The sequence below is a fragment of the Triplophysa dalaica genome, chromosome 15, assembly GCF_015846415.1.
Source record: "Triplophysa dalaica isolate WHDGS20190420 chromosome 15, ASM1584641v1, whole genome shotgun sequence".
Taxonomy (NCBI): Eukaryota; Metazoa; Chordata; class Actinopteri; order Cypriniformes; family Nemacheilidae; genus Triplophysa; species Triplophysa dalaica.
In genome coordinates this window covers 10,899,345-10,920,639 of record NC_079556.1, presented here as the reverse complement: position 1 = coordinate 10,920,639, position 21,295 = coordinate 10,899,345, and the positions used below count along the sequence as shown (strand labels likewise).

The following is a 21,295-nucleotide window of genomic DNA, read 5'->3' as shown; positions in this document are numbered from 1 at the left end:
AAGATGCTATTTTGTCTTGGTTTTAAGGTCACCAACTGGTAAGCTTTGGCTCCCATTGGCCATCCAGTGATGCTTCCTAAAAGTAGCATTCAAACAATGAGTTTATGAAGCAGCGTTAAAACTTTTAATTAGGGCAATAACTTCATGCCTATGCCACTCCGTCGACTGGCTCCAATAACCCTCTTTTGGCCTGGACAAGTAAGAGGCTTTGACATGAGAGTGCAAAGCCATTTTTTATTTAATGGGAATTGGAAGTTTTGAAGGCCCCCAGTACAAAACAGTGCATAAAAATAATATTGCTCATTGTCTTCCCTGTTAACAAGAGTTGACATAATTACTAGGGCCATTTCTTCTCTAATTAGCACACTTCCAGGGACATTGGTGCGAATGGTCCGGGAGAAAAGGAAATCAGACAGGCATGCTGAACGGCAAACAAAGAATGCTCCAGCGAGCGTAATTAGGTCCGACAGTGGCCAGGACTGTTCTCGGCTGGAGATGTCGTAGAGGCTTCGGCTGCGGTTGGCAAGAGTTCACTCTTGCTCCCACCGATTCTTAGAGGTATGAATCCCCCCAGTGCCTAATAAGCCCCTAATTGTCTTTCTGATTCACATGGATAGAGGAAGTTGCTGACTCAACCTGCTGCAAAGCTACTGCTGATGCACCTAAGCAAGTTTACTGGGCCATGGCAACTTTCTGGGCAAATAATCTCTCATACTAGGCAAGTGTTTAAGCATATGTTTTTATTAGAATGACTGCATTTTGCATATTGTCAGTTTAATTTACATTTAAGCATTTGGCAGATGCTTTTATCATATGTAATTTACAGCGAATACTTCAAAACAGCAGTGGCCAAAAGTTCCAACTTTTGATACATTTGTTTTAGATTCAAATACCATATTAAAGACGTAACAAAATTTGGGTATGCATGTTCCATACAATAGTTGTGCTTGGAGTGTGAACTGGAGCACAGCTTTGGGGAAAAAAGTGTAAAAAAAAGAGAAAAAATATGCATCAACTTATGGAGTCAAAGGGCCAGGAAAATGTCCACAATATATTACTACAAGAGAGAATCAACAACTATTAATAACAGATCAAATTGTTGTCATATATTTTATTTCCTGTTTTTGTGTCTCTATCTACAATTTTGTCTACCAAATACCTTAAACATTTAGTGTTTTATCCATTTTCACCTTTAATCTAACTTTAGGGTGTATTAAAAACCCACCCAGGCATGTCTTTTGACCACTACTGTAAGTATTCCCATGTTCACTTGGAAACAGACTTATATGATCTTTGCTCTTACAATGCTGTGCTCTCCATTTGAACTACATCTCTACATTTTTTCACTACACTCTGAAAAATAAAGGTGCTTAAAGGTTCTTCACAACGAGGCCGTAGTATAACTATTTTTGGTTCCATAAAGAACCATCGAGTCTCTTACTTACTTTTTTATAATTTGAAGAACCTTTTGTGAAACATAAAGGTTTTTTCAGATGTAGAGGTTCTTTATGGAACCAAAAGGTTCTTCTATGACATTTCAGAACTTTTTGACGCACCTTTTCTTAAGAGTGTAATCGTTAAATTTAAAAAACTTTGTCATTTCTATACAGTTTTGTTTATTACACTTTGCTGCACTCATACACTGTGACGTTGATACTATGCAATGAGTGTTGTGAATGGTTGCCTGTCAAATAGGTTGTGTCCAGACATCCTCTTTAAGATGAGGGTCATTCCCCACAGAGGGGCTGTCTCCAAGGTTGGGGGAAGAACAGAGAAACACAAGCTCAGCCATAAACAACCCGTCGCCCTGACCTCAGCGAGACTTGCTGCCCTAACAAACGTCAATCCGATGTGCCCTCAGGCCTTTAATTAGCTGTCAATTAGTGCAAATTAATCAACTCCTCGCCTAATTAAGCAATGCCGGCAGTTAGTTTCCAAACAGGCTATTGTGGGAGTTCCATGAGAAAACTGGAACTAGCAAACTCACTTGGCATCAGCGGGTCATTGTGCCCTACACGGTTCACAAGGGGAAAGATTGTTCTTCACCATTTTTCTTACTCAGCACAAGGTGTTTGCCGTAACAGACTGCTGTCTTCAGTACTGTATATATTGTGAAGATCCTTATTAGCCTCATTAGTTGTGGAGTGTGATTTTAAGAGAATCTATTGAAAAATTCAATATAATATACATAACTCTGAGTTCAGAGGTGTATAAAGACCTTGCATAATGAAGCGTTATGTTTTTGTTACCTAAGAATGAGCTAATTCTGTCCCCATACATGAAATTCACCATGTTGTTTCTACAGTAGCCCTAAACGGACAAACTGCATGTTTCATAAATACGTAATCTCCTTCGGCAAAGAAGCGGAAATGTGACGACATGTGACGACCACCATAGTGTTTTGAAAAGGAATGGGGAGGCGTGGAGTGAGCCATTGGTTGTAATTAGCAACATCACCAGTAGATGCCGCTACATTTCAATCAATGAACCTTTAAAATATCTTCTTTTTGATAATATAAGAGTACATAAATAATACTTTTGTATAAAAGTTCAGTATAAAAACAGTTAAAGAATAGTGACCCGGCTGACACACCACTGTGCATGCATAACCAATAGCATAAAAGATAGTTTAGAGGAAACCCATTTAAGATCAATTCAAATTTTTGACTTTCGTTTGATTCTATACGGGGACAGAGGTCAAACACGTCACAATTCATTTAAAAGCATTGTACTTGGAGGAATGATCCTCTTAAAGCTTTCGTTTCATTGTCATTCATATAATTCACTCTTTCCTTAGTGCAGCCCGTTGCGAGTGTGCAGAAACAAAATGCAACATTAAAAATGATTCCTCACATGTAATACATTGCAAATACAGAATTATGACCAAGTAAGCACAAGTAATTCTTCATTTAGATTGCAAGGCATGAGAAGATCAAGCACCTGCAATCTGTGTGGGGGTTGGGCCAATGCAATACAATGTCTCTATAATACAGCCCCATCCCAAAGCTCATTACCTTGCCGTGACCTTCCAGAGTGAAAGTTCTTTACCTGTTCGCAAAGACAAATCGCTGTCAGGGGTTCCGATATAGGGAACATGTTTATTTGTATGGGTTGCATTATCCTGTAATTGTAACAATGCTCATTTCAACGGATTTTAAAAACTACAGATGGGTGTGTCACATCCCGTGTGGAGGTCACGTTTTGCTTGCATGCAGGAGATGTTAGATTTAACTTAAAAATAAATAGGCATACGGAATGTCTTTGCGAGCCCCGATGAGAAAGAGAGAGAGCAAATTTTTTGCAACAGCTGTTTGCCTTTTAATCTGCTGCCATCAGATCTCGCAGTCTTTGATAGGCCCTCCAATCTACACGAATGACTGAACTAAATCTTTCCTTAATCTAGAGCCTTATTAGTTTGTCTTCTTATGCATGTAAATCAGGATGCAGTCATTTTCATATGGAGATGGATTATTAAAAGCTGTAGAGGGAGAGTGGTTTTTTTCCACTCACAATAAACAACAAAGGCCAGCTCAGATTATACAGCAGAAGTGGTGGCTAAGAGAGGGCAGGAAGCAGTTTGTAATTGACAGACTGCTTTGACAGAGGGAGCGTCTTGTGAATAGATGGGTTTATCTAGACTGGATGATGTGTCATTTGCATATCTTGATAACATTGATTTCTTCATTACCCTTAATGAAATTTCCACTTAATGGCTTCTAATTAGTTTCAACTGGTGCCCATATTATTGCAGCGGTAATATTTTGCTGGCTCTTAATCACTGGCGCAGATTTTAATGCAATACGGAAACTATTTGATGAAGTTTTAGTTGCCTGAACTTGTTCATATACGTGTTTCGCAGATCGCTTGTTTGCGATATATGTGATTAAACTTTAGTTTTGTGTGGTTGCCTGTTATAATGATCATCTCATGTAATTGCCATGGAGCGAGGCCAACGGAGAATTAGCATGGAGTGGTAATTGAATAACGTCCCATACGGCCACATCACATGGCTTTTCTGTGTTTTTAAGATGATTGCAAACAGGATTACAGTACACCTTAACATGCCTCAAATTCACGCACTGTTATTATTATAAGGCCACTTCGGTCTTTCTATTTCGTTGTTTTGAGAAAATTCATCCCAAACGTTCGTTTGCTTCAGGCAGCCCGTGACAATTAATTAGCCTTAGAAGTAACCTATCAGGCGCGCTCCCATGGGACATCACGGTCACGGTCTTTCCAGTTCGCCTGCTCGTGCATCGTGTTCCGCAGGCCCAGCCACGCGCCTCACGTTCTGCTGGTGTCATATGAATCATGACGTTTATTTATGCTTCAGCACATGGCACTTTGATAAGATTGGTGTTATCTCTGTCTCCATCAACGGCTCACTGCTCATTTCCATAAATTATCTCCCAGTAATTATCTGTCCAGATGTCCAAATTGTGCCACAAATTATCTGCAAACGAATCAAATCCCACTGTAATTTAGTAATAGCTGATTAGACCTCGACGTATTAAAAAAAACTGGATGTAATTAGAATAAGCTATATTTTGCATTCTGTTCAAATGCGTAACACTGTGGTGTGTAGGCCTAACTGTCCTCATTCAAAGACATAATTATTCCAAAAGTGCTCGATGAGGCTATTTTGTGTCATACAGTCGTCACTAAAGACAGATAGGATAAAAGGATTGGGTTGGAATATTACCCTATATATATTTACCATTTTAAGTTTAAACATAAACATTAGTGTTTGTTATTTATGTTTATTTGTAGTGACTATTATTTCAACCATAATATATAATGAATTCATAGTAATTGGGCACACAGACTGCTTCCTGCAATGTTAATTCCCTATCATTTCAATACTGCAATTCGTTCGTAATGCATATTTCATCGTTTAGGCTCTAAACTTTAGAGCGATCACAACCCGTTATTATTTGTTATTGCAAATCATAAAACAGCTGTTGCTGGTGACCTCCGAACGAAATCTGGAGGGGACTGAACGAATACTTTCGATCAAATGAATTTTGTTAAATTGTTTTGTAAAACTACTTAAATATTGCTTTTGAAAGTTTCCTGAACAGATCGAGTGTTGTTTTAGATATTTTCTTTTTTTCTAATTAGTTTGGCATGTGAAGAGTTTCTGCCACATAATTCTTCTAATGGCTATGAGAACCCAGTCTACCTACACATTTTATCATATGATGATAGTGTCCTTTCGTGTGCAGTAGGCTATGCATTTCGAGTAATGGACACATAACAAGTGTCAAGGTGCCAATTTCTTTTTTTTAACCTACTAATTTCCATGCGAAGGTCACTTTTTGAACACTTTTAAAACATCGAATCGCCAACTTTCCAATGGTTTGATTTCTAATGGACCTAGAAATGAGCGTAAGAGCAGAAAACGTTTCATTGCATTTGATTTATTTCTATAGGCTACGCATCTCACATCGTTTTTATATAAATATTCTATTTTATTACTATCTATAAGGGCCTACTATTTAATTTTTTATTCAAACGAAAAAATAAATTTAATTCAATATGAATTTTAATTCCAAAATCTCCTTTATTTGCTAATTTGGGTTAAACGTTTGATGAAAACATCTTTGGAATAATTTCAAACAGAATCTGATGTGAATTAAACGACACGATGCATAATAATAAACCGGTGGAGCAACATCGTTTATCCTCTGGAATTCTAAATCGCGTACTCGCAGCTGATTGGCTGGTGAGTTTTGACCCTTGTTGGGATGGACCTGTTGGATAAAAGGAGAATTTCTAGAGGGATCATGCGTATTGCGCTGTGGATGCCTGTGCACAAGGGACCGACTTGTATCTGAAAAAGGGAATAGTCTCAAAGGCACCATGACAGGAAAGGATGGGGCTGTGTTGTCGGGAAGTTTGAACAAATCAAAATCAGTTTGTGCCGCTGAGAACGGGAGAACTAACAATCAACATCTATCAAAGAGCGCCACTACTCATACGCCCAAATGCACGGGCTTCGGCATTCAGGAGATTTTGGGACTAAATAAAGAGCCGTCTTCGGCTCCACGGAACACACTGGACTCTTTTCCAGCTGGGGCGCACCTGTTAGCTACGAGGTCGATGCTCGGTCCAGCTGGTGTTGGGGTCGGGATGGGATTAATTGGCCCTGGAGGTATTCCGTCGTTCTACAGCCAGCCAGCGTTTCTGGAGGTGCTGTCAGACGCGCAAAACGTTCACCTTCAGCCGCTCAACAGGACAGTGGGTCCGCTGGAAGCTAACCATTCTGCTAGCTCTGGTAGGCCTTCAAAATTCATTTTCACGGGCACGGCCCTCTCAAGGTTTGTCGTTCTGTTTAAAAAAGGCCAGTTTTATTTGTTTCAGTGCAAAAACGAATTTAACTTGCTAATAAGAACATAGTAACAATAATGCTGTTGTTATTAATTGTATATGATGCTTGCAAATTGTGTCTATAATTTAAACATTTATTATTCGGCTTTAAAATGGAAAGTAAATGCTGGAATATGAAACGTGCAATCTGTTGTCTGAAATGTATGGTTTTAAATTGTCGCAACACACATCATATTTTAGGTGTGTTCAATGATGGAAATATTGTTCACCATATTGCAGATTCAGAGGACGTCTCCTCAAGTGAAAGGAAAATGTCTAAGTCTTCTCTAAGCCAGAGCAAGAAACGAAAAAAGAGACGACACAGGTGGGTCAAACAACATTTTAGAATAAAATAAATACTTAATGCATTAATGTTATTTTTATGCCCGTTGCCTCAGAAATAAGACATCTTAAACAATGAACGTGTAATGTTTTTTTAAATGTGTCTTAATTGGCCAATTTGCAATTAACTAAAAAAGTGAAAGTTTTAAGAGAAAAACTGCGCCTGGTGAAAGTCTTCCATTTTGCGAGCTAATTACAGTTCTAAATGGCGATTAAAATGATGTATTTTTTAAAATGTAATATTTTTTACTGAATGCCGAATACTTGTAGGTTTAGTTTAATTGTTTTTTCCAATATACGTTTCCTAAAGGTTTTCTCGGGAAAAAATGAATTATATTTACAAGGATAATTTGTCAATAATAATTTCACAGCACAATAAAAGATTAAAATGATGGTTGTAATATACAGAATATAATTATCCAGCTGACTTTCGAAATTTTCGATTTAATTAGTTAGGCTATTTAGAATCTGCTCAATTTTGTATATTTTATAATTAAAAATGACTTCAATATTTTATAATCGAATTTTGTTTTTTTACAGAACAATATTTACATCTTACCAGCTGGAGGAACTGGAGAAAGCTTTTAACGAGGCTCATTATCCTGATGTATATGCCAGAGAAATGCTAGCCATGAAAACCGAGCTGCCCGAGGACAGAATACAGGTAAACAACAGACTACAGTATCTGCTAGATATGTTTTGAATTTCAAACAAATACAATGACAAATTGATTTTATTAAAAAAGGTTTTACATACGCATTGCTTTATAACCCAGAATTCAAAGTGCCGTGCTCTGATATTACATGATTACAACAGGCAATGCTTTTGTTGTCATTGCTGTATAAAAAAAATTCTAACCTTTTTTACTATTTAAATTAAGCGTTGTGGGCGTGTAAAATATCTCGACGTACACGTGTTATTTCACGTCGTTGTAAATTATAACGAGTGCGTTGCTCAATTTTTTGCAGTTTCAAACAACTAAACGTATATAATTGAATGATGTTTCAAATTATTTTTAGAGTAAAAAAAGAATAATTGTAGATGCATTCAGAAAAGAAATATAGAACAAAGAATCTGTGCAAAAACAAGAAATAAAATATAACTGCAAGCAGTAATCATCGGGTTCGAGCAGTCTAAGGGGACTAAGGTCGACTGCCTTCGCTGACTACGGTCAGGAATCGCACCATAACACATCCGCAACGGATGACACTTACCCATATCCAGAAAAATGAAAGAAATGGTCAGCAACGGTTAATACAGACCACGCATGCTTACACTCATATGCAGGTTTAAACAGATAAGGGACGAGTGAAATTAACCAATTCTCATGTCTCTACGATGTTCTGTTCCAGAGATATAGGTCTAGCTTAATGGTTGCTAAGTTAACCTGTTTAGTTGCTATGGATGTGGCATGGCACCTGCCATACATTATGATAGACGTGTATACATTTTTTTTAAGGCTTAAGGCCAGGAGCATCTTAAATAGATACATTGATTCACATTCATAATATTCTAGAATGCCATGGCATTTAAATTATGCTTAATTTTATACAAACACCTCACATAATACAATATACCCCATTTTGATGTTTGCTTTGAACTTCAGGAAGTCATGTTTACCATGTCTAAATGCCTAAATTTATTGAGCTGCTGCCATGTGACTGGCTGAGTAGCAATTTGGGTTTACATGCAATTAAACTGGTTTTATCTAATAAAGCTGTGTTATATATATATATCAACACTCATCTTAAAAGCAAGCAGACATGTGCTATATTTATAGATGTGTAAATATGGAGCAACGTTTAATGTGTAATACATTATATTTCTAACACTGTCTTCCTGTGAGACACATTTCATTACACACACATGCACACTCTCGATCACACAAGACACACAGAACTATACAGTGCATTCAAACTCATATGATACAGAGGGAAATGATATCCATAAACACACACGCACACTACACACCTTTATCCTGCACATATTTATCGTTCCTTTAGCAAAGCTACATGCATTGTGATCTGGTGACTCTATAAGAAAGCCATCGAAATGAATGTCTCTTCCTATGAGCATCACATTTTGCATGCTTGTTAAGTGTTATAATATGTATAATAGTACTACATGGCAAGTCAGTTGGATTATTTATTAAGGAGTATCGACATATAACATACTCGTTTCACGCTAATATAATAAAGGACCCTGTTATGGTCACAAAACAAAAAAAAACTCAACATGATTTTGATGATTATTGACCTAGAGAGTCCAAAGAAATGAACTGAGGTGGAAATTTTGAAATTGCTTGAAAATCCTTGAACAAGTTTGAAAAAGTAGTTTTTTAAATCATCACCAATAACTCACAAACCATTTGATAGACATCAATGGTTCAAGAGGCAAAGTTGTTATGAATAAGGAGATCTATCGTTTGATATCAATAGTTTGTGTATTACTCAAATGTCACGTGACGAACAGTTGTCTAGGCCACCAAAAGACATGTGCATTTTGCCATTTTTATTATTATAGCGCCACCTAGTGTCCAAACGCCACGTTCTTTTTTATGTGACATCCTAGTGATGGTCTCCAGATATTTCCTGAGCCCCTTGCTGAAATGTTAAACCGTTGTTGATTTGAGGCCATTTAAATGTGATAGGCTCCGCCCATTTTTTATTTTGGGGCCCCTAAGCGATCGTGAAAGGAAATTTCAACTTTTTTTGATAATTATTTACCTTCACACTCCACACAAGTCATCTACATTGGTTTGGGTCTGATCGGTCAAAAACTCAGGGACAAGTTTGCGAAGAAAGGTTTCTATCAATATCTGCGATAACTCACAAACCATTTGATCGACAGAAGTTGTTCTAGAGGCAAAGTTGTTTAGAATAAGGAGATCTATCATATAATACAAATAGTTTGGTTATATGTCAAGTGTCACATGATACACAAATGTTTAAGCACTACTAAAGCGTTACTTCGCCCCCCGGTGGCCAAATGAGTTCACATTTCTTACAGACCTTAAGGACCTTGAGATGAATAAGCCCAGCGAGTGTCGTTTTGATCGGCCTCCGTTTACCCGGTGTAATGAGTGCTCAAAATTCATTGGCCAATGGCGGCCATGTTTTTTGACATACGTCAATGTCCTTTTAGATATTCATGAAGCATGAGACAAAGACCCACCATACCAATTATCAAGTCATTCGGGCAAAGGGTTGCGTAGTTATAGCCATTTTCTAGCTCATTCAAATTATAGCGCCACCTAGTGGCCAAACGCCACATTTTTTTTATTATAACTCCGGACTGAGGGTCTACACATATGTTCCAAGCCCCATGAAGATATCTCAAACAGTTCACGAGTTATGGCCATTTTAGCTAAATATGCCACTTCCGGTTTGGACGTTTTAGCGCCACCTAGCGGCCGTGAGCAGAAAATTCAACTTTTTTTCGATAACTATTTACATTCACACTCCACAGAATTCATCAACGTTGGTTTGGTTTCGATAGGGCAAAAATCCAGGGACTAGTTCATTTTTTTTTTTTTTCATAAAATGCAAATTAGCGAAAAAATTTGCATACCGGAAATGAAATCGGAGATATACGTTTTTTAAGTTTTGAGCCAGTGATTACACTGATATAAGACACTTGGGTGTGCGACCAATGGTTTAGGAGTATAAGGCGCAAACGCGCTTTTCATCGTTGTAGCGCCACCTATGGGCCGATTTGGCTGGCTCCGTGTATCTGAGTAGCGACAAGGACTACTACCATCTGACCAAGTCTCAGCTCTGTCGGTCTTACGGTTTGGGCTGCAGCATCAGTTTTAGGGCAGAATAATAATAAGAAATATAGCTGCAGGCAGCAATCATCGGGTTCGAGCAGGCTAAGTGGACTAATGTCGACTGCCTTTGGTCACTACGCTCAGGAATCGCACGTCAAATGTCACGTGATACACAGTTGTTCATGCACTCCAAAAGCGTTATTACGCCCCCCGGTGGCCGAATAAGTTCATGTTTCTTACAGACCTTAAGGACCATGAGACGAATACGCCCAGCGAGTGTCGTTTTGATCGGCCTCTGTTAACCCGGTGTAATGAGTGCTCAAAATTCATCGACCAATGGCGGCCATGTTTTTTGAGATACGCCAATGTCCTTTTAGATATTCATGTAGAATGAGACAAAGACCCACCATACCAAATATCAAGTCATTCGGGCAAAGGATTGCGTAGTTATATCCATTTTCTAGCTCATTCAAATTATAGCGCCACCTAGTGGCCAAACGCCGCAGTTTTTTTATTGTGACCCCGGACTGAGGGTCTACACATGTGTTCCAAGCCCCATGAAGATATCTCAAATGGTTTACGAGTTATGGCCGTTTTAGCTAAATATGCCACTTCCGGTTTGGACGTTTTAGCGCCACCAAGCGGCCGTGAGTGGAAAATTCAACTTTTTTTTGATAGTTATTTACATTCACACTCCACAGATGTCATCAGCGCTGGTTTGGTTCCGATAGGGCAAAAATCCAGGGACTAGTTCATTTTCTTTTTTGTTGCATAAAATGCAAATTAGCGGAAAAATTTGCATACCGGAAATGAAATCGGAGATATACATTTTTTAAGTTTTGAGCCAATGATTACTCTGATATAAAACACTTGGGTGTGCGACAAACGGTTTAGGAGTATCGGGGGCAAACGCGCTTTTTATCGTTGTAGCGCCACCTATGGGCCGATTTGGCAGGCTCCGTGTATCTGAGTAGCGACAAGGACTACTACCATCTGACCAAGTCTCAGCTCTGTCGGCTTTACGGTTTGGGCTGCAGCATCAGTTTTAGGGCAGAATAATAATAAGAATAATAATAAAACCAACAAATACAATAGGTTTCTAGCCCTTCGGGCTCGAACCCTAATTAAAGCTGCAAGCAGCATTTAGCGGGTTCGAGCAGTCTAAGGCCTCTATTGGCCTTGCCATTGTCAACTAGGCTCAGGAATGGCACCGTAACAAATCCACAACGAATGACACTCTTCCACACCAAGAAATATGACAGAAACGGTCGGTAACTTTTAATACAGACCATGCATGCTTACACTCGTATGCAAAAACGGGCGTAAACCGATAATACCTAAGGGACGAGTGCAATGAACCAATTCTCATGTCTCTACGATGATTTGTTGCAGAGATATAGATCTTGCTAAACGGTTGCTAAGCTAACCTGTTCGGTTGCCATGGGTGTGGAATAGCACCTGTCAATTAATAACACATCAAACCACAAGTCAAACGAACCAAGCCCCTTGTCTCTATAATATTCTACTGCAGAGATGTAGGTCTGGCTAGACGGTTGCAAAAAATAATCTGTTTGGTTGCTAAGGGTGTGGCTTGGCAGCTGTCAATTGATAAAGAACGAAGCCATTAGCAAAACAAAGCAACTCCTGTGTCTCTAAAACATTCCATGCACATATATAGGTCTTTTTTGTTAATACAATGCACATTCTTCAAAATAGCTCATTTTGTGTTCTGAAAAATTGATTAATAAAAATAAGACCAATTTAAATAGATAATTGATTCACATTCATGGTCTGCAACAATATTCCAGAAGACCTTGCCATTTAACTGATGCTTATTTCGTTGAGTCTGGTGACTCTGAAGGCCATTGGAGTACAGTGAGCTCATTGTCATGTTCAAGAAACCAGTTTGAGATCATTTGAGCTTTCTGACATGGTCCATTTTTTACTGCTGGAAGTAGCCATCAAAACATGGACATGGTTGGCAACAATTCTCAGGTGGTATGTGTTATCTAATATATCCCATACCATATATGCAATTGTTTCTCCATTTTGATGCTCGGTTTAAACTTCAGCAAGTGTGTTTACCACGTCTGGATGCCAAAATGGATTGAGTTTATGCTATGTGACTGGCTGATTAGCAATTTGATTAGCAAATGATGTATTTATTAAAGACAAGTTTAAAATAGTAATTTAAATGTATGATATTTCACCTTTTTGACTGTTGTGAAGGCATGCCTCTTCCGATAAGAATCACATGTTGCGTGCTTGTTTTGTGTCATAATATGTGTAATAGTACTTAATGGCAATTCTGTTGGATTATTTATTAAGGAGTAGCGACCTTCACCGTACTCGGTTAACGCTAATATAATAAAGGACCCTGTTATGGTCACAAAACAAAAAAAACTCAACATGTTTTTGATGATTATTGACCTAGAGAGTCCAGAGAAATGTACTGTAGTGGAAATTTTGAAATTGCTTAAAAATCCTTAAGCAAGTTTGCAAAAGTAGGTTTTTTACATCATGCCAATAACTCACAAACCATTTGATAGACGTCAATGGTTCAAGAGGCAAAGTTGTTATGAATGAGGAGTTCTATCGTTTGATATCAATAGTTTGTGTATTAGTCAAATGTCACGTGACACACAGTGGTCTAGGCCACCAAAAGACATGTACATTTAACCCTTTTTACTGTTATAGCGCCAACTAGTGTCCAAACGCCACGTTATTTTGTATGTGACATCGTAGTGGTGGTCTTCACATATTTTCTGAGCCCCTTGCTGATATGTTAAGCCGTTCTGGATTTATGGCCATTTTAATGTGATAGGCTCAGACCATTTTAAGTTTTGGCGTCCCTAAGCAGCGGTGAAAGAAAAATTTCAACTTTTTTTCAATGATTATTTACATTCACACTCCACAGAAGTCATCTGCATTGGTTTGGTTCCGATCGGTTGAAAAACCAGGAACTAGTTCGCGAAAGTAGGTTTTTGACATCATCAGCGATAACTCACGAACCATTCGATCGACAGAAGTGGTTTAAGAGGCAAAGTTGCTCAGAATGAAGTGAGCTATTGTATGATATAAACAGTTTGGGTATATGTCAAATGTCACGTGATACACAATTGTTTAAGCACTCCTAAAGCGTTATTTCGCCCCCCGGTGGCCGAATGAGTTCACATTTCTTACAGACCTTAAAGACCATGAGACGAATAAGCCCAGTGAGCGTCGTTTTGTTCGGCCTCCGTTAACCCGGTCTAATAAGTGCTCAAACTTCATTGGCCAATGGCGGCCATGTTTTTTCAGATACGCCAATGTCCTTTTAGATATTCATGTAGAATGAGACAAAGACACACCATACCAAATAATAAGTCAATCGGGCAAACTGTTGCGTAGTTATGGCCATTTTCTAGCTCATTCAAATTATAGCGCCACCTAGTGGCCAAACGCAGCATTTTTTTTACCTTGACCCCGGATTGAGGGTCTACACATATGTTCCAAGCCCCATGAAGATATCTCAAACAGTTAAGGAGTTATGGCCATTTTAGTTCAATATGTTACTTCCGTTTTGGACATTTTTGCGCCCTCTAGCGATGGGGGATGAAAATTTCAACTTTTTTTTAATAATTATTCATATTCACACTCCACAGAACTCATCAGCGTTGGTTTGGTTCCAATAGGGCAAAAATCCAGGGACTAGTTCATTTTTATTTTTTTTCATAAAATGCTAATTAGCGAAAAAATTTGCATACCGGAAATGAAATCAGAGATATACGTTTTTTAAGTTTTGAGCCAGTGATTACACTGATATAAGACACTTGGGTGTGCAACAAACGGTTTAGGAGTAACAAGCGTTAACGCGTTCGGCATCGCTGTAGCGCCACCTATGGGCCGATTTGGCTGGTTCCGTGTATCTGAGTAGCGACAAGGACTACTACCATCTGACCAAGTCTCAGCTCTGTCGGTCTTACGGTTTGGGCTGCACGATCAGTTCTAGGGAAGAAGTATAATAATAATTAAAGCTGCAAGCAGCATTTAGCGGGTTCGAGCAGTCTAAGGCCTCTATTGGCCTTGCCATTGTCAACTAGGCTCAGGAATGGCACCGTAACAAATCCACAACGAATGACACTCTTCCACACCAAGAAATATGACAGAAACGGTTGGTAACTTTTAATACAGACCATGCATGCGTACACTCGTATGCAAAAACGGGCGTAAACCGATAATACCTAAGGGACGAGTGGAATAAACCATTTCTCATGTCTCTATGATGATTTGTTGCAGAGATAGAGATCTTGCTAAACGGTTGCTAAGCTAACCTGTTCGGTTGCCATGGGTGTCAATTAATACCTGTCAATTAATAACACATCAAACCACAAGTCAAACGAACCAAGCCCCGTGTCTTTATAATATTCTACTGCAGAGATGTAGGTCTGGCTAGACGATTGCAAAAAATAATCTGTTTGGTTGCTAAGGGTGTGGCTTGGCAGCTGTCAATTGATAAAGAACGAAGCCATTAGCAAAACAAAGCAACTCCTGTGTCTCTAAAACATTCTATTGCACAGATATAGGTCTTTTTTTTAATACAATGCACATTCTTCAAAATAGCTTATTTTTTGTTCTGAAGAATTGATAAAAAAAATACGACCAATTTAAATAGATAATTGATTCACATTCATGGTCTGCAACAATAATCCAGAAGACCTTGCCATTTAAGTGATGCTTATTTGGTTGAGTCTGGTGACTCTGAAGGCCATTGGAGTACAGTGAGCTCATTGTCATGTTCAAGAAACCAGTTTGAGATCATTTGAGCTTTCTGACATGGTCGATTTTTTTTACTGCTGGAAGTAGCCATCAAAACATGGACATGGTTGGCAACAATCCTCAGGTGGTATGTGTTATCTAATATATCCCATACCATATATCCAATTGTTTCTCCATTTTGATGCTCGGTTTGAACTTCAGCAAGTGTGTTTACCACGTCTAGATGCCCAAATGGATTGAGTTTATGCTATGTGACTGGCTGATTAGCAATTTGACTAGCAAATGATGTATTTATTAAAGACAAGTTTAAAATAGTAATTTTAAATGTATGATATTTCACCTTTTTGACTGTTGTGAAGGCATGCCTCTTCCGATAAGAATCACATGTTGCATGCTTGTTTTGTGTCATAATATGTATAATAGTACTTAATGGCAAGTCAGTTGGATTAATTATTAAGGAGTGGTGACCTTCACCACACTTGTTTCACGCTAATATAATAAAGGACCCTGTTATGGTCACAAAACAAAAAAAAACTCAACATGTTTTTGATGATTATTGACCTAGAGAGTCCAGAGAAATGTACTGTGGTGGAAATTTTGTAATTGCTTGAAAATCTTTGAACAAGTTTGCAAAAGTAGGTTTTATACATCATCACCAATAACTCACAAACCATTTGATAGACATCAATGGTTCAAGAGGCAAAGTTGTTATGAATGAGGAGATCTATCGTTTGATATCAATAGTTTGTGTATTAGTCAAATGTCACATGACACAAAGTTGTCCAGGCCACCAAAATACATGTACATTTTGCCTTTTTTAATGTTTTAGCGCCACCTAGTATCCAAACGCCACCTTCCTTTGTATGTGACCTTGGAGTGATGGTCTACACATATCATCTGAGCCCCATGATGATATGTTAAGCCGTTCTGGATTTATGGCCATTTTAATGTGATAGGCTCAGACCATTTTAAGTTTTGGCGTCCCTAAGCAGCGGTGAAAGAAAAATTTCAACTTTTTTTCAATGATTATTTACATTCACACTCCACAGAAGTCATCTGCATTGGTTTGGTTCCGATCGGTTGAAAAACCAGGAACTAGTTCGCGAAAGTAGGTTTTTGACATCATCAGCGATAACTCACGAACCGTTTGATCAATAGAAGTTGTTCCAGAGGCAAAGTTGCTCAGAATGAAGAGTACTATCATATTATAACCATAGTTTGGGTAAATGTCAAATATCACGTGATACACAGTTGTGCATGCACTCCAAAAGCGCTATTACGCCCCCAGGTGGCCGAATAAGTTCATGTTTCTTACACACCGTCAGGACCATGAGACAAATAAGCCCAGTGAGTGGCGTTTTGATCGGCCTCCGTTAACCCGGCGTAATGAGTGCTCAAACTTCATCGACCAATGGCGGCCATGTTTTTTGATATACGCCAATGTCCATTTAGATATTTATGTAGAATGAGACAAAGACACACCATACCAAATAATAAGTCAATCGGGCAAACTGTTGCGTAGTTATAGACATTTTCTAGCTCATTCAAATTATAGCGCCATCTAGTGGCCAAACGCCACTGTCTTTTTATTGTGACCCCGGACTGAGGGTCTACACATGTGTTCCAAGCCCCATGAAGATATCTCAAACAGTTCAGGAGTTATGGCCATTTTAGCTAAATATGTTACTTCCGGTTTGAATGTTTTAGCGCCACCTAGCGACCGTGAATTGAAAATTGAACTTTTTTTTAATAATTATTCATATTCACACTCCACAGAACTCATCAGCGTTGGTTTGGTTCCAATAGGGCAAAAATCCAGGGACTAGTTCATTTTTTTTTTTTTTCATAAAATGCTAATTACCGAAAAATCTATAATGGCGGAAATGAAATCGGAGATATACGTTTTTTAAGTTTTGAGCCAGTGATTACACTGATATAAGACACTTGGGTGTGCGACAAACGGTTTCGGAGTAACAAGCGCAAACGCGTTTGGTATTGCTATAGCGCCACCTATGGGTCGATATGGCTGGCTCCGTGTATCTGAGTAGCGACAAGGACTACTACCATCTGACCAAGTCTCAGCTCTGTCGGCCTTACGGTTTGGGCTGCAGTATCAGTTTTATGGCAGAATAATAATAAGAAGAAGAATAATAAAACCAACAAATACAATAGGTTTCTAGCCCTTCGGGCTCGAACCCTAATAATAAAACCAACAAATACAATAGGTTTCTAGCCCTTCGGGCTCGAACCCTAATAAAACTAACAAATACAATAGGTTTCTAGCCCTTCGGGCTCGAACCCTAATAAGTAATATATTAATTCAGATATGCTTCTAATGAGGTGCCCCTCTTTGAAACTATTGTTTATTTCCTGTTACACCTGCTCTGCACTATATTTCGTTTCTAACTAAATAAACTAAAAGTTTGCCTAGCTTCAATTTGATCTTATTTTGTTGTCTAATTTGCTTATATGCAATTCAGGCCTGTAAAGAAATTTGTGGCTTGGCAATTAACTATTTCTTGACGCCAGCTGCAGCAGGTGACACTATACTATCGATCAAAAGAGAATGTTGTGGTCCTTCTGTGCTGCTAATCAGGTCCTGATTCCAGCCGGACAGATAATATCTCATCAGCTTCAGTTGGATGTGAAACAATTTGCTCTCACATAGAGTGGGCGAGAGAGGGATCGTGAGTGAGAAAGGCGCTAACGACCTAATCAAGCAATCAGGGCGGATGGAGATTACTGTGTGACCCGAATCATCCATCTACCGGCACGCCTTTTAATTTCATTCTCATTACGGTGCTTCGCGGACGTGGTGCATAAATAATAAGGAAATAAATAAATAATTCTATTTAAAATTAACATCTAATTTTCTTATCGAATGTAATTAGTTAAATCAGAAAAGCTCGCCGTGTTCCTGAGGAAGAGATGTGGCGAGGTGTGGGGAGTTCAAATGAAATAACTACATTGAATTTATTAGCACGGGTCAATGGCGGTGCTCTCCAGGGTCTGCTCGTTTAATTTCCCGTGATATTTGCCCGCCTGTCCACCATCGATTGGGCTCGAAATTAACTTATTTTTCAATCAGCTCCTGCGTGCCCTTGGGGTCGTCTTTCATCGCTGTCTCCGCCCGCTTTCTTTTGAGCGCCCGATAACCAATTTCTCCGCTAAAAAGATCTTGCATGAAATGAGGGCTATCATCGGCATTACCAGAAAAGATTGGAAAATGGTTTTGATAATTTCTTATCCAATGTCTGGCCTTCTCTGGACCCAAGAGCCCCTCCTCATCCTCCTCCCCTCCTCCGTCAGATTTGCAGCTACCTTTAGAGAAGGGCAAGTGGTGGTTAAGCAGTGTGTGTAGTGCTGAGATCAATCTGAAGTCACGCAGCGTCTTGACAGAAATGATCCTCAGGCCACCGGCAACAGAATGAGGCGTTGTGGCGCTTTGCATACGGTATCGCTGATATGATATAGATACTGTGGTGTCTGCCTGCAACTGGTTAGCTTGATACACACCATCGAGGTTAAAAATACATTGTAAATTGCATATGTAATTGAATATTGATATAGACGGTTTCAGCACCAACAACACAACGTTGTCTATTCAAAACCTCGGATGTCCAAATTCGCTGTTTTCAGAAACGGAAATAACAACTTTTTAAATGATTAATAACGCTAATACTTTTGATTGGTAAGATATTTGCAAACACAAAGTGAATAATAATAATTAAACTTAACCAAACTTAACGTCCTGTAGACCTCAGCAAAGAATCAATAACTGAGTTTTAAATTAATTTAAAACAATTAATGTACAATAAAAGATTGTTATACATTAATAAACAATATAAATTAAATATAAAATAAATTGTTGCATTAGTTGCCTTTAGTCAGACCGATAATCACACAGACCGGAAGTTAACTTCGGGCCAGGCTTCTGTGAGATTTTATAAGATAAATAAATGTAAGCTGTTCGTTTAATAAGCTTTCAGTCTTTCCTGAATGCAACACTAGACCCTACTCGTTGTGCTGAAAAAATATTTTTTTGTGGACAGGTGTGGTTTCAAAATCGAAGAGCCAAGTGGAGAAAGCGTGAGAAGTGTTGGGGTCGTAGCAGTGTGATGGCTGAATACGGGCTGTATGGTGCTATGGTGCGTCATTCTATCCCTCTGCCTGAGTCCATACTGAAGTCTGCTAAAGAGGGCGTGATGGAATCCTGTGCGCCCTGGCTTTTAGGTAATATTGTTATTAATAAAATGTAACACAATTACGTAATTATTATTTTATCAAATACAGTGTTAATACAATAAGTGTAAAGAAATAACAGCGAAACATTTCTGAAGACCATTCACTACATTACTCATACTGACCCTTAATAATGTATTTTATTTGTAAAATGTTAATTTTACATGCATGCACAAGAAGCAAGGAGCAAAATTCTGCAATCTGTACAGTACATTGCTGAAAATTAAGAAGCCTAATTTAAAAAAAAAAATCTGCGTAAAAAATGATAAAAAAAATACATTTAGGCACTTTATTAAAGGGAAAATAGTAAAATATTATTAGTCAGATAAATAAATTGTTTGTTTAATTGGTTAGTAATTACCACTACTATCTGGTATCATTACAATTAACCAAACAAACAAACTACATATGGCATAGTATCTTTCATTTCATTTCATGGTTCAGAATTAGTCGTATGTTGTTATTTAATCTAAAATATGTCTCTTGCTGTTTCCAGTTCAAGATGGTTTTCCTACCACCAGCTGCTTTTCTAAACACGAATACCCACCATTCTTTTCAGGGATGCACAAGAAGTCCTTGGAGGCTGCTGCGGTCCCATCAAACGAGAAGTCAGATGTCACTCAGAAACCATCCATTCCCAAGACAGATGAGAGCGAGGCTGAGGAAAAGAGGACAGAGTCACCCATGTCCAAAGAGGAACTGAGGGAGAACAGCATTGCTGTTCTCAGGGCAAAAGCACAAGAGCACAGTGCCAAAGTGCTGGGAACAGTTTCTTCTGAGATATTGGAGCACAAGATGGAGATATCAGCGACAGAGAAGTCTAGCGAACAGTTAGACGCTAAAGAAGAGGAAAAGAGTTCTTAGGTTATGCACAGTAATTCTTCAGTCATACCTCTTATGCCATAAAACATAGTGTCGGCATAAATATATCTGGATTACTTTCTGTTTCTCATATTTCTGCAAAAACGGGACATTTGGTTATGCATTTTGTGTTACCTTAGCAATTTCTAAATGATTAAAATGTGGTATTCTTTATTTGAAAATAATATACATCCCTATCATTCCAGGGATTAACATTTAGGTTTTTTAAAGTGACAAACATTCCAGAAGATCTAATTAAAATTGAATAATGATGGAACATGTTTGTTCCCCTTTGTTATGATGGGGAATTTGACAACTGTGGCAGACCATATGTGTTTGGATGTTTATTTTAACTTGAACCTGATCCAATTTCAGTATTTATTTTCTGTCATTATTAGAAAGCAGGAACTCCCGATGAGTTTTGAAACAAAAGAGTTCAGTGCTTCTGTGTTCATTTTGTACAGTATCTCTCTTCTAAAACTCTTAGTGGTTAAAAGTTGTAATAGAGTGTTTTGCTGTAAATATTGTAAATTAAGATAGCTTGCTACAGTATTGTTTGAACTATACATTAATGTACTGCAGTCTTATTATGTGCTTTTTTTCGTAATAGGCTATGTCAAATGCAATTCAAATTATTAAAAAAGTATTACAAATGATGGTCTGCATCAAGTGTATTTGAAATCATGGGTAACACCTCACAATATGCCCATATTTGTTAACATCAGCAAATGTACAAGCAAACATGAACAAATAAGGTTATTTTGTTAACACGCCAGGTCATTTTGTTTTTGTAATGTGTTGTAAATGTTAAAATTAACAAAGATAATTGCCATAGAATGACTGTTCATGTTATCTAACTACTGTTAACAATATAATATAAAGTGTTACCAATTAAACGAATGGGAAACAGGGCTTAAAAATGTAAATCAGTGCTAAAATCTCTTTGTTCTTTCG

General features: G+C 38.2%; 1 protein-coding gene across 2 annotated transcripts; it reads left to right on the top strand.

Moving 5' to 3' along the window:
* The first annotated feature begins 5 nt into the window (after positions 1-5).
* Positions 6-20,997, top strand: vsx2 (visual system homeobox 2). 2 transcript variants are annotated; one of them, XM_056767805.1, is made up of 5 exons: positions 6-6,277; positions 6,610-6,694; positions 7,252-7,375; positions 19,291-19,471; positions 19,977-20,997. In XM_056767805.1, the coding sequence occupies exons 1-5, from the start codon at positions 5,863-5,865 to the stop codon at positions 20,342-20,344; spliced, it is 1,173 nt and encodes a 390-aa protein (XP_056623783.1). In that variant the 5' UTR covers positions 6-5,862; the 3' UTR covers positions 20,345-20,997. The 2 variants fall into 2 exon arrangements, with proteins under 2 accessions (XP_056623783.1, XP_056623784.1); XM_056767806.1 differs by having other exon boundaries at positions 25-6,277; positions 20,040-20,997.
* The last annotated feature ends 298 nt before the right edge of the window (positions 20,998-21,295 follow it).

Bases quoted from the DNA above. Each gene is read 5' to 3' on its own strand.
- vsx2 (XM_056767805.1), top strand. From the start codon at position 5,863: ATGACAGGAAAGGATGGGGCTGTGTTGTCGGGAAGTTTGAACAAATCA. The intron at 6,278-6,609 runs GTAGGCCTTCAA...ACCATATTGCAG, and splicing joins TAACCATTCTGCTAGCTCTG to ATTCAGAGGACGTCTCCTCA. The intron at 7,376-19,290 runs GTAAACAACAGA...TTTTGTGGACAG, and splicing joins TGCCCGAGGACAGAATACAG to GTGTGGTTTCAAAATCGAAG.